Source organism: Hylaeus anthracinus, unplaced genomic scaffold (assembly GCF_026225885.1).
Source record: "Hylaeus anthracinus isolate JK02 unplaced genomic scaffold, UHH_iyHylAnth1.0_haploid 11997, whole genome shotgun sequence".
Classification (NCBI taxonomy): domain Eukaryota; kingdom Metazoa; phylum Arthropoda; class Insecta; order Hymenoptera; family Colletidae; genus Hylaeus; species Hylaeus anthracinus.
This window is the reverse complement of record NW_026534344.1, coordinates 12,102,974-12,116,683: the sequence shown is the minus strand read 5'-3', so window position 1 is coordinate 12,116,683 and position 13,710 is coordinate 12,102,974. Positions and strand designations below refer to the sequence as shown.

At 40.4% G+C, this 13,710-nt stretch overlaps 1 protein-coding gene and 1 non-coding gene across 2 annotated transcripts; both read left to right on the top strand.

Annotated features, from left to right (window-relative positions):
- Nucleotides 1–1,471: 1,471 nt before the first annotated feature.
- Nucleotides 1,472–1,544, top strand: Trnav-aac (transfer RNA valine (anticodon AAC)). The gene has a single exon. It is a non-coding gene; the product is annotated as a tRNA-Val (tRNA).
- Nucleotides 1,545–2,495: 951 nt separating this feature from the next.
- LOC128889284 (cilia- and flagella-associated protein 276) lies at nucleotides 2,496–12,939 on the top strand. Its single transcript, XM_054146746.1, has 4 exons — nucleotides 2,496–2,543; nucleotides 11,298–11,512; nucleotides 11,986–12,126; nucleotides 12,425–12,939. Exons 2-4 carry the CDS (start codon nucleotides 11,309–11,311, stop codon nucleotides 12,629–12,631), a joined length of 552 nt encoding a protein of 183 aa, XP_054002721.1. The 5' UTR covers nucleotides 2,496–2,543; nucleotides 11,298–11,308; the 3' UTR covers nucleotides 12,632–12,939.
- Nucleotides 12,940–13,710: the final 771 nt, after the last annotated feature.

Genomic DNA, 13,710 nt, shown 5'->3' with positions numbered 1-13,710 from the left:
TTTTTTTTTTTACGTAATTAAAGTGAGAATAAAAATAGCCTATATCTATTAAAGTTAGATTCGTACAGAATCACACATATTACTGTACGTACATAATTTTACATCTGAAATGTGATGTCTTGTAATCGATTTAATATTGGTTCTCGTGCAGTATATTTTTCTGCGCAAAATGTTTTTGATATTGTGCGATTCCAGCAGGTGTCTTACGTTACTTAACTGAAATATATATAATAGAAATAAGTCATTTAAAATAATGCTTGGTCATACTGTCTAATTTACAATGTTATTAATTGTTTTTTTTTTATTTGAGATCACATTAATTCTCATTTACTCTATTGCCTGCTTAACGTTATTATCACGAATTTGTGATGCATTTAACAATCTATAGAAATGTTTCTTTCTTCGTTTCATAAGGTTCCATACAAAAATAATTTATCTGAAAACATGGAATTCTTTGCGTTCATGTTATCGTTTCCCACTTCGTTGCTGCAACAGTTATTTAGTTGAAAAAATAAAACTTCTTTGTCGATACTGAAATATCGCGCATATGCGTTTATTATTAAACATTATAATATTTGTGTCAATAGCGAACCATAAATGTCCCTATCTCTCGTGTGTTTAATTGTACGCTTGACATTTACTTTAAGATTTCATCTCGAATGAGGTCCAATATGAGATGTTTCTTGTCTCGCGAAAAATTATAATGTGGAATCCTAATATTATATAATATTTACAAGCTTTTATGTAATATGATATTTGGTATTTTCAGGAATTATTTGTTAAATACGGGGATTTTAAACATACTACTTCACGTCACGTGCTTAGCCTACTTGTAATTTCGAAAATTAAAGTACGTTTATATTTGGACGTTAAAAGATAGTAATCTTAGATCTATTGTAAATATATCACGTAGCAGCACTCAACAGAATGCAAAAAAAACAACACAGTTATGGTTTCTTAACCGATTACTATCACGTATGATTAGAAAAATTTCCTGATGATAAACGCTTATTAGGTACACACTGGGAACTAAATATTACGAAACATGCAGTATTTATCTGTATAATTGAACTTGTTTGAGTTAATAGTAAGAAATTAAAAATAAATATAGAATGTGTACATTTTTTTATATGATTCAAGTAGTACCATTGACGTCCATTATTTAAAAGCGTAGCATCATTTGACGTGGTAATGTCCTTAACGAAGTTAAATAAATGGAATTATTAACAAACAGTTTTCCACAAACTAGTTAATTAAAGTGTAAATCTGATGTAATATTGATTAATGTAGAAACATATTTTTATATTGACATATCTTTAATATATTTTGTTATTATCATTTTTCCAATCTAGAGACGCGGTAGCGTCACGACGCCTCCAGTTTTCTTTCAGTATACACTTTTTATTTCAATTGTTTATTGTGAGAAAATATAATACCTGAAAATTATATAAAATATCAACACGCATCAAGTGTTTCCGTGGTGTAGTGGTTATCACATCCGCCTAACACGCGGAAGGTCCCCGGTTCGATCCCGGGCGGAAACATAATTTTTTTGTTTTTTATTTTTTTGTAGTAACACGAAATAAAAATTTATTTACGAATGTTAATCACATCTGTTCCAGAATAAATTCAAGTTTTTGAAGACTGAAGACTGATGACTGATCGGACCCTTCAGGAACATCTGTATTCTTCCAAGCAATACAATGTCTTTGGGTTGTTTGCCAATCGACACGGGACACTTAATTGCTTGACCGAGTCAATCAACATTCCCCTGGCTTTCCTCAAGAGTCTCCTTGGCTGGTCTGACCCTGCCATAAAACTTTCGTATCCTTAACATAACTGTTGTTTAATTTATTCGTACACCTAACACTTAATTTACACAATTTCCAGAATAACGAATTTCTAGAAATTAAAATTTATGTCGCCCATATATTGGTTCAGTCATTTTTTAGCAACGCTACCGATCGCCAAAGAAGAATTTTCCCATATTCCCAGCTCTACTTATAGCCCTATAATTTATAGTGAAAAAGTCTTTGGAATTATTTAAAAAACTCGACCTATGTATTTGTTGAGTAGATAAATCAGTTTCGCGTGATCTCTACATCAGTAACATGATAATTCATGTGGGAGGGGGTAATGCACAAAGTAGTAGTAGTGTTACCATATCCAAATATAGTTGTTTGTTACGTTACCGACCATCGATATGAAACGCATATTTAGGATTGGCTAATCGATTAGTTTGCCCGCTCGATCAACCGTGGCGCGCTGAATCGTCGAAGTTGTATTTCGATATAGTTATCGTCTGTAGCTTTTGCTGTAACGTAGCTTCCGTTGATAAAACAGGTACTGTTTTGAAAGAGGTTGAAGATTATTACGACAGGTGTTGTCAAATACTCGGAATACAATATTGTTTCCTTGGGAAACATTCGGTATCGACTTAATTTTTGGTGGATATACATTAGACAGTAATTGAACACGTTACAGAGTTCATAGCTAACGTTTCTCTTCGCTTCGCTACTGATATACTCCCTCTCACTATCAAGGTACACGTTTCTCTAATCAACTTTCGCTTTATAGTAACTTTACCACTTATTAACAAAAATTTTTTAAACGCAGGTCTATATCATAGTTTTATTTTTCGTTTTATTTTCAAATTTGTGCTCTTGTAGCACAAATAGTGGTATCAATAGACACATCAGACTAATTTTTATCCATCGCTTCAGTTTTGCTTCTTACTGTAATAGCAACGTTTTAATCGTCCTAAAATCGAGAAGAACGACTTACGTTCCACGGCTGGAGTCGCGTAATTTCGGATTTCCAGAGCGTGCAAACAATAAAATTGGATTTAGGAACCCTCGCGTTCGTACGTGGCGTGCGACTCGAAGGGTGAGTTTTCGGAAGGTGGACAAGCACGGTTGGGGGGGGGGGGGGGGGGCGCGAGATCAAAGACGCCCTACGGGCAATTCCGTAGTTTCTACGTGACATATTAGGTAGAAATTGACGGCGACAGCCACAGGCAGCAACTCCGCTAGTAAACTTTGATCATTTCACCTGTGGGGTTGTAGCGACTTGTGAATATTATTACTACGACAACTTCACGCTCGTCACCGTGATTACTATACGAGTATATTAGAGGAAGAGACAAACGCAAAGATATCGAATGTCTTATTATTAACGATACCCAAGGGTGGGCCAAAATTCTCGTCCAGCTAGAAATCTCGAACAACGAATGGAAGATAAACAACTCAGGCCAATGAATTCAATTGTAAAATGTTTAAATCCTTGAATGTTTCAATTTTAAACTGCTCCAATCCTGAGATACTTCACCGGGCTACGCAAGGCAATGGATAGAAACATTAATGTTTTCGTTTTTAGAACTGCTCTCTAAAATTTTTCTACCGTTTCGCGAATAGGATGGCTCGACATTCGGAGACGTCCTCTAATAGAAAGTTAATGTAAACACCATAGAAAAGAGGCGTTTCCTGGACAGACGCAAAGGAACGTAAATAGCTTGGAACAGAAAAAAAAGGGAAGCAGAAGGGCGAAAAATTGACTCGAGCGATCTATGTTTGGCACGATCATAGATCATTCCATTGTTGCAAAAGGGGGTGTGTGTACACATTATAACAGGGACATAATGGCGCACCAATGTGTACACACAACGGGGACGCCAGCGACACAGAATGTGCGGTGTTTGGTCTCCATTAATATCGGATCGACTGGATGGTTGCAGCAGGCCATCTCTTGTATCTCTCGCGCTTTTTTTTTTTATAGGGCCATATGTCTCTTGTGCGTGTCGCGTCCCGGGTCGCTCATTTGTCAGCACGCAATCTGCTATTGTCGCCATTGGATGCTGGCAGTCAAAACACGATGCCGATTTTTGCGCTAGGATGAAGTTCTATTTAGTCTCGGTTTAATCGTTAGGATTGCATTCGCTTCTTTTTAAGTAGTATTCCACTTAATTTTTGCTACGGAGGGAAACAATTGGAAAATACTAATTTTCTAACTGTACGACGATTCGTCGTGAAATTCTGGGAGGAAGAACGGAAGTTTGATCGGTAGAAAATAGCGAAAGGCTAAAGAAGAAAGGGGAATACCCCGCGGTGTATAATATCAATGGACGACGGCTGGCTGACGATGATCGTATCGCATTAGCAGTGAAGCGTTCTATGAGCAACTACCACCACTGTGGCCGCGTATACGCCAGCTCAGGACCCCACGGCGTATACATATATTATATAGCCGAAAGTGTCACCCTAACTGCGGTGCCTCGGTGTAAAATAAACGATACCTAATTACACGCATCCCCGTTCGCGTGAAAGCCGAACCAAGGTCCCTCCGAGCAAGTGCGTGCTAAGGTGGCCTCCTGTTTAATGGGATTACGAAATTACAATTTAGATTGATCGTCCGTGCACTGTTACGCTCCCTAAGAGTGGCAACTGTCGACGCACTTTAACAGGAATGCAATGATCGCGAAAGCAACTTTCCCCGTTATTAAGATTTCCCATGTTTGGATATTTCATTCTCTGGAAACACCTGAATTCAATTATTTTAATCGAATTAGCGATCGGCACTCGAATTAACCGCCGATGTATTACTCCTTCATTTTATTTCACTCTTCGTGCGAAATTTAACTCGATTTCCCTATATTTCCCTAACTCGAAACCTGGTTTATCATGGTTTACTTTCTTCACTAAAATTTCTTTCGAAACGTAACTGTACGCTACGATTATTTCAAAAACGATAGACTCGTACCACTTTCACGAATCGCCGTTTCGTATTATACCAATATAAAAAATCTTCTCTCAAGTTATAAACTCTTTCTGAAGAAGACAGTAGTTGAAGTATCAATGATCCCGTAATCGAATGATTCTCTAATCATCCCCGAACGGTAACAGTCGAAATTTCGCCATCGGTGATCCCAGGTTCGTAATTTTTGCGCGTAATCCGAACGAACGCAATCGCTCGGCAAACATAAATTTTTGTTACTCACCGCGATCGTTTTCAGTGTTGTCAATTCCATTTAAAAATTTCGCCAGCGCGGCTGCCGGTTTCGACATCTGGATGTACCCTGTAATATATAGAGGTGTCTGCGTTGCGGAGCTCGTATTTTTTTTTTGCCCGAGCTCCGCTTGCTGCCAAGAGGGTGGCTTGCAGTGGGTGTGCCCGACGATGATTAATTAGCGTTTGATGAATATGTATGAGAGAAAGGCAACCAACTCCGTTATACGCGCGCGCACACACACAGAGCCCTACCAGGAACATCCCCTGCGTTACAATAACGTCCAACCCCCTTCGTATACCTAGCTTCAACCCCCGGTTGCTGCTCTCTATGCTTCACCTCAACGAATTCTGCGACTCCTCCGTGAGCTGTATAACAATGCGTTTTCGGGCAAAAATTTCGTTAGAGGACGAGGCTGTTTCCCCCATCTGTTATGATTTACGCCGTGGACCAGCAAATTCGGGATGCATGGGGAATTTTGTTAAAATATGCCGCCGGATGACAAACACTTCGTAATTTAGAGCCAGTCCCAGACCGTTCACTGTTACATTCTCAAATACAACATAAGAAATTTCTTGATTCGTGTTTCACGTTCTTGAAGAAATTTGAATCGAGTATGATCTCAAATCATTTTTAGAATAATAGAAGAATACAAATATTAGGCAGTAAAGCTTTGATTATTGCACGAAGATCTCGATTGTTGCATGGTGTTAAGATATGGAGGGGATAAAATGGCAAGTAAGGTTGAAACTGTCTCTAATAAGGCTTAAAAAACAAAATCCTAAATACACCCTTGTATACACCTTCTATATACACTTGGTATGCGCCACACAACTTAATGCTTTGCACTCAAGGCCTTTTTTTCTGGTATCTGCCAGCAACTCGAGATGTTTCTTAGCATTTTATTGCCATGAATTCTGAGCTATCTAGATTTGAGAATAAGGTCACCTTTACTTCGCCTACAATCATTTTATTGACACTTCAAGCTCCAAAGAAATTAAACCTAAAGAAACATTAGGTATTGTAGATTTGCTGCGTGAAACGTTAATAAAACCAAAGGATTAATACAAGCGTGCAAAACTGTACCAGGGTGTCGTTTAAGAACGCAAGTGTATCATATATATCCGAGCATGACCGAGTTTCAGGGGTATTCTTTCAGATTTCCCTTGCAATTCTAATCCTGTAATATCCTCCAGCCGATATATCGACACCGGTAATGGAATCGTGCATTCAAATGGACATCGTTTCCCATCGAGTGTAGGAGGCAGGTCGCGGAGAGCAATGCCGGGGATGATATTGCCAATATTTGGTTGGATTCTGGTGCGAATGTGCAGGGTGTATGCCAAGGGTGTGCTCGCACCCCCTTAAGCGTGAGCACGGGGGTCGGAGGGTCGGTGTATGTTAGACGCGCGCCGATTACCATTTGAATGTACCTACCCCTGGTCAGCCTTTGTCAACCCTCCTGACAGTGACCGCACCTATCTATCTGCTAGGAATCCATTCTCCGTCCTCTTCTTTTTTTCTGTAGGCGGTATGTTCGCTGGTAGTTCTTCATGGCAGTGGTGCCAGAAACGAGACCCGGGTCCTCGACTTCACGTATGGTTGGAAAACTTTCGCTTTGGAATAAATATTTAGTAGTAAATAAAAGTTAAAAAATTTGAAAAGTTTATCTGCCGCTTTCCATACTACAATAATTCTATAAGATTTTAAGTTCGGTTGCTCACATAAATCGTTCGAACAATCTTTCGTCCCGAGTAATAGCGAACTAATGGCTGCGAACATGTAATAAGAAAATTCTTAAGCGTGTAAGATAGAGTAATTTATGAAGCAACCGAACTTAAAATCTTATAGAATTATTGTAGTATGGAAAGGGCAAACAAACTGTTCTATCGACGAAGAAATATGTAATGGACAGGGCCATACGACCACAAAAAGGAAATAAATACTGATGTAGCTTTGTTCGAAAAGGTCCAAACAGTAAAGTATAAACGGCACGCCACTGGTTTCCGTTCTTTTGTGAATTTTGGAATGAGGAACGCTGGTTCTGCATGCAACTTGTGTTAAAATCATCACATTACTATTTCACGTAAACAGCCACATAAAATTATAGTATATGTTTCTGCTATATTGAGACTATCGTAGGTGGTGTACTAGTTATATCTATACGTTTCAATATTTAATTTCATAGCAACCACGATAATCTCTGTATTAAAATATTGAAATTGTACTTGCTCATATGTATATATAACGTGTCTAAAGATAGTGAATATAAGTGAACCACTAAAAGCGCAACCTCTTGCAATAAACATTCTCAAATAAATTAAAATATATATTAACTGTTCCAATATTAAAGATACTCGGTGTAACTTTTGATTAGAGTAGATAGCCTGAGAAATATTTGTGTCTTCATCAACGTCGATGCACCCCTCGCGTAGAATAATGTCTTACACCCTGCGTGTCCAATTCGACGTAAACCAATGGGGAGGGTACGACGGTAGTGCGACAGGTGGCCCGTGAAATCAGTGCACGAGTGCGACGTTTCATCGACCCTGGCGTTCGATACAGTTCATTAGGAAATTAAATGTATAATAATTAGAACTGGGGTGGCAATGGGCCGCGTTAAACGGAAGTCTTTCGCCAACAACTGTCCGGGGTAGGGAGAGAGCCGAAGCGAACGACAGGACAATTTTCACACGAGAACGTTTCGCCTCGAGGTATAAATATCTTTTGTCGCAGACGAGAAGAAATGTCTACCCTGCGCGTATAAATACACACAGGGCAACGTCTCTCGCAAAGTAACAACGATCAACGAATCGAACACCGTCACTTCTCAACCATAACACTTGTGCATAGTTTAAAAAGTTATTGTTACTAAATCGAACGAATAAATTCGTTTAAACCATTGATGATATAGCTGGTGGATCGACGTGGCTAGGGAAAAAACACCCGAGACGTTTTTCGTTTAATTAATATTCAGAATTCTCTGGATGAAATGCAGAAGGAATTATTTTCATTATTATTTTCACAGTTCCCCAAATAGAAAAATGAACCTCTTCACTTATTTTCCCACAAATTTCGACGTAATGGAGGGCTCTAATTTTCCAAACAGTACTTCGGACGCTGTCCAAATAAAGAAAGTCACCGATCGGAAGATTCGGATTAACCCGGGGGCGGAATTAATTCCGGGTACGGATCGAAAGGAATTATTAGAGCAAATAATTTTTTTGAATCCCGATTCTCCGACGAGCGAAACTCTCCGACGCGAGATAGTTTGCAGTGGCGGCGGGGGTGGGCCGAACGCGACCGCGCACCCTTACACGTGCAACCCCCATTTGCATACCGATGATCGAGGACTCGAGAGGTGGTTGCACATTTACGCGCGTGTTGCAGAGGCACGGCGGCGCAGGTTGGCCGACAGAGGGGCGTAGGAGGGAGGGAGTCGTTGGTGTATTTTAGCATTTCACGTTTGTTTCCATTTAAATGGTAATCGAGTTCATAATGTAATTGTATTCACCGCGTAAGCCGGGTCTCACCGCAGCGCTTCGTCCCCGCCATTGTTTGCATTGTTCTCCTCGCGGCGCGAACAATCCGCGCCGGCAGCCTTTCAGCTTCGCGTTTTGGCGAAATCTAAACCCCTCGGGCGCGTCCCGAGATGATATTTTGCCATGATACAACGCTGGTTTACACGTTACCGATGGATTTCGGTGAGGAATGTTCGACGTTCAGCCGACGCGCTCTGTGAATTATTACGCGTACGCGTTGACAAGGATTAGGAGCCTCGATTTACTTTAATTATTTTTATATGTTCGCACATCTCTGACGTGAGAGGTCGTTCGGCCCATAGAATAAATTAAAATCATTGTCAGAAATCAGGTTATCCCTCTGATTACTCCTAAACACTAATGACATCTAGTCTGTTCAGTATTATCGACTATCTTCAACCTACTGTTTCAGCAATGCATCCTTTCACCGAAATCCTCAACGACAAACATGAATTTCCGAATGAATTCATCGTCAGTCCACGTCACAAATCAGCGTTCTTCCAATCGAGACGGTTGCTTACTTCCCTGGTGGTTGTTAGCGGAGGTGGTCGCAACAATTACCTCGTAAAACGGTTGGCTAGGCTTTGCCAGCCGTGTTCGGTATTCACGAATCGGTCCGTGATTCGCGATCGGTGTTGATTCAGTGCCGCGCAACGTCGCACGTGCGCCGATGTAGACGCACGCAAAGCTCCCGCAACCCGAACTTCAGCACGCGCCACGATTATGCGATTACGCGATTACGCGTGTCGGTTCCTGTATCGTAGCCCGGGGGCGTCGAAGAAGAGGTCTGTGGACGATACCGTGCCCGCGCAATGACGCGAAAGATTCTTCGAAACCCTCGTCCCATCGTGTAACCGGCGCATCTGTCGGGGAGAACGTTCCTTAAGTTTGGCGTCGCAGTTACAGTTTGCTGTTTTAATCCAGTCACTGTTTAGATATGACTATGGTTTTCTACAAAGTGCTTTTCCAATGTGTACCATCTTTTGACTAGCTTCAATATTTTATTCAAAGTTTCCCAGTCAATTGACAATGCTTTGTACTCGAATGCTGAATGTTGAGTAAGTGAAAACAGAATTTATAAAAGTTACAAAGTATTGGGAAGTTGGAAATGTCCTGTGCAGCTTTTTTTATTTTATTTTTCTGTGGACTAATTAGGGAAGCGTTAGTAAGAAAACTGAAGCTTTAACACTTAAGCTTTGAAGTTTTTAACACTGAAAGCCCTTTTGGAAGATCAATGTATTGTGTATTTCTTCAACAATCGTAATAGACTACTCAACCAATGGTAATATCTTTGTGATCAATATTCCAATATGCTACTACAGTTTCTTCGAGAAAAGTTAATGTATTCTGTCATATCGTGATTAGGAATCAACAAAATAACTAGTGTCTCGTTTAATACGAAGATAGTTGAGGTTACAACTTTGATCTGTAATGTAAATCGTGTACAATGGTGCCACGTCTTTCGCACGTTTAAAATGGCAGTAACGTATCTATGCAGGGTCGTGTATGACGCCTGTGAACCGAGTTGAAGCAAGAATTAAGGGAGGCGGGAATGATACGCAGTGGTGGCACGAGCCGACACGTGGCGGTACCGCTTTATACAAACAGCATTATGCACGCTCGTGCTAACATAAATTACTGCGGGTTTAATATTGAACGTCGGCATTGGCCATGGACGACCACCTCCCGAGCAAAACATGTTTAATGCGGGGAACCGAGCGTACTCATTCACGTTGGGCCTTCTTCGATTCTTCTTGATTTCAGGTGTTCTCGTATTAACACCTCTCTATTAGCCATATGTAAGTGATCAAGCTTCAAGAAATTGAAACTAATAGAACACTGGAAAATTAATTTTGAAGCTGAGATATTAAAGAAACGAAATCTGGATAAAATTCGCGTATTCGTGTGACATATCTCATCTCATCTACCGCATCTATATGAATTCGATAAAGATTTATTTTTAATCTACAAATCATTCACTATTGTAAACTGTAGTAACCTGTCAAGTTTAAAACCACTCAGTGTATCGATAAAAGTTTCCAAAGGTATTTGGGGTCACTCGATCCCCTTTCTTCTCTATTCAGAAACGGATTTAAGGATGAACATCCGGTTTGGCTTCCCTTTCTCGGCAAACGCCGCTGTCGTCAGCCACACACGAACCATTTCCTTCCAAGTATCTTAATTTTGATCCACGCTCATTCATAAACGAACGCCTGTAATTCATGCAGGCGGTCTGCGTTCCGTCATTCACCGCAGGGTGTCCACTTATCGAGCCCTTTTCATTCCCTCCTTTTGTACATTCTCGCCTTTACGGTTAGGCTACTTTCCAAGGGCGTCTCGCAAGACTCCCCAAAGTCGCTTACAAGCGCTACCCCGTTCAGCAGTTGTGAAAGAGCTTATTGTGAAATTTAATCGAGACTTCTTCCAAATGCCGCCATTCATACACGACCTCTCCGTCTTCATTTACATTCAACTAGTCATCTGTTTGGGTTGGCGATTAAACTCTTTCTTCCGTCGCTCGTCCTTTCTCAACCCTAGTTTAGCCCATTCAACTATTACTTGGCCTAGCTTTAGTCCTGTGTAGATGAGATTGCTATTTATAATTACGTAAATATCGTTTTCTCGAATCGATTGGACAAACAATCTCGAGCACACTTCACGCCAGTCGTGAATACCGTCGCGCGATGTTCCAAGAGTTTGTTACTCCGAGTTTACACGTCGTTACAGGGAATCGGGGTCGTTTATGGTTGCAGATCGCGGTACAATGGCGGAAGTGAGTTACGTTCGAAATCCTTACCCCGTGCCGGATATAGTTCGCGAGGGAGTGTGGACGCGACGACCTGTACTGGGTGATAAAGTTTCGCCAAAGGATAAACGTTGGAGCGCCAACTTAAAATCTCACGAACGCCTCTTTGCCCATCATACGCTGAATAGTGTACGGAAAGACGCCAGACTTATGAGATTACAGGTAATACGCCGCGCATTAACCTGGATTCCTTGTCGCTACTCGAGTATCTTTTTATCGCGCAGCATGGTAATTGCAAATAAATATCTCCTCACTAGGTTGGTTATATTAAACGATCGTAACAGTAAAAGCATAGTTTATCTTTCGAAATAGCAATTTAACGATTTGACTACTGTGTTAACTTCGTAACTTTGTTTATATGAGGTGTCTTTTAGGCATTGTTTAGTATCCATTGGGATTAAGTGATATAGTAAACATTTTGAACCTGGAAAGTCATCTGCAGATGTGATGGAAAATATTTTTTTATGTATATAGAGCGATACATTTTTACATTAGACTGTCTCATGAATATGTTATCCTTTTATAACTGCAACCGATATCGAATAAGATCACAGTTAATTGAATTGTTGAAAGTGATATAATTTCTGTGGACATGTAATATATTCTACTGATTTATTAGTTTGTTTTTTATTCAGGTACCCAAAGATGCTCTTGACTTGGCGCTGACAACCGTATACACCCACAGTAAAGACACCCTGGTGCCCAAAATGTACGTTACCATGCAACCCGAGTCGTTAGGTAGAAAGACTTGGCGCGTTTTGAAAAATCGGATCGAGGTAAGGTGACCTGTAGTAGCAACAATTTGAGTTTGAATTTTTGAGTTGCTGCTCCTAAAGTTTGCTAGAGTAATACCTCTTTTGAGGTTTATTTTTTCCTATGGCTAGTTCAATGTGTTCCTAAAAGGACCTTCAGAATTTTATTTTCCGATAGTACGAAGGTAGTAAAGAATATATTCAATTTTGTAATTTTGAATGAAAGTACACGTCATCATAATTAAAATAACAAATAAAATCCTGAAGCATCTTTTGGAAGACTGTTCACGTGAATGAATCTTGGTTGTGTTTTTTTCGAAAGGTTCACAAGAGACCAACTTCGTTCGGCGAAGATTTCGAAGACGACCCAGTGACATTATTGCTAAAGAGCGCGCATTGTTATCGCGGACCAGTGCCGGAGAGGAGAATCCATCCGAGTAACGTGAAATTGAATATCACCGGTCCACACTCGGTTCAATCTAATCCTGGATACAGTCGCAAAATCGACGGAACTTTTTACAGTATTTAAACACGGCTTTGTACGGTGTTTGAAATGAATACCCCGGGAGCCGGAGCTAAGCTAGCAATCGTATTTGAGGAAATTAAATCGACGATTTTATAATTATCATTGCCGCGATCGGTCGCTTCTATGTGTTTACGAATACTCATTTTCGAGTGTTCATTTTCGAATAATTTAATCGGAGGATCTGCTACTATCACAGTTAATTCGCATTCTCCATTTGAGTATCGTGTTTTCGTAGATATTTCTATAACGCTTTCGGCTAATTATATTTGCGCCTGTTACGTTTGTGAATAACAGGTAGAGGGTGCATTGAATTATTTATAATTGCATATTTACTGTTGTATTTACATTTTAATACTGTACTTTTAATTAAAGGAGGAACTAAATATGAAATGGAATCTTTTCTTCCGATTGAATTTTCTGTCGATGTTAGTCTTATGTTTGCATATTTCTTCGTAGGAATGGTGCATCTGGCAATTCTACGTAAAGGTGAGGGATATCTGTACCTCGGAGATAAACTATGGTTTAAATTTGGAAAGTTTCTTATTTTAAATAGCAATGGAAACTATTATATAATACCAAACTTAGAGTTTGCCTCTGAGAAAGAACTGCACGTCATATGTGACACGTTAAAAAGATCACGATTATCGCTTCGCTAAAACAAGTCAATCGTCTCATCTATGCGCAACAACTAGGGGTGTTAGGGGTACATACGCTCGTATCAGCGTCGATCGTGTTGACAAATTTGTTCGTGCAGATATCGCGATATCATAATGCAATCCCTCTGGAATCTTGGCTGCGATCTACCAGCTCAGTTTCGGTTTCGCCCTTTTAGACAACTGACGATGAGCCAGGCGAAGAGCGTGAGTCAGTGCACAGGACGTTCTCACTGAGCAACCGAAGGGACAGAATGTCCCATTACCCGGGGTAATCCTTGTTTGTAATAAACCAGCACCCTACTGCCAGGGGGGTGGCGGCCGCCCTCGCCGCATAACGTCGCAGAGGTGGAGCCATCTCCGTACGCATATGCTCCTCATGGAATATCATTTATGTTTCACCCCGTGCAGACGTCTATCTTGCCCCCG

Bases quoted from the DNA above. Each gene is read 5' to 3' on its own strand.
- LOC128889284 (XM_054146746.1), top strand. From the start codon at position 11,309: ATGGCGGAAGTGAGTTACGTTCGAAATCCTTACCCCGTGCCGGATATA. The intron at 11,513-11,985 runs GTAATACGCCGC...TTTTTTATTCAG, and splicing joins CCAGACTTATGAGATTACAG to GTACCCAAAGATGCTCTTGA. The intron at 12,127-12,424 runs GTAAGGTGACCT...TTTTTTCGAAAG, and splicing joins TTTTGAAAAATCGGATCGAG to GTTCACAAGAGACCAACTTC.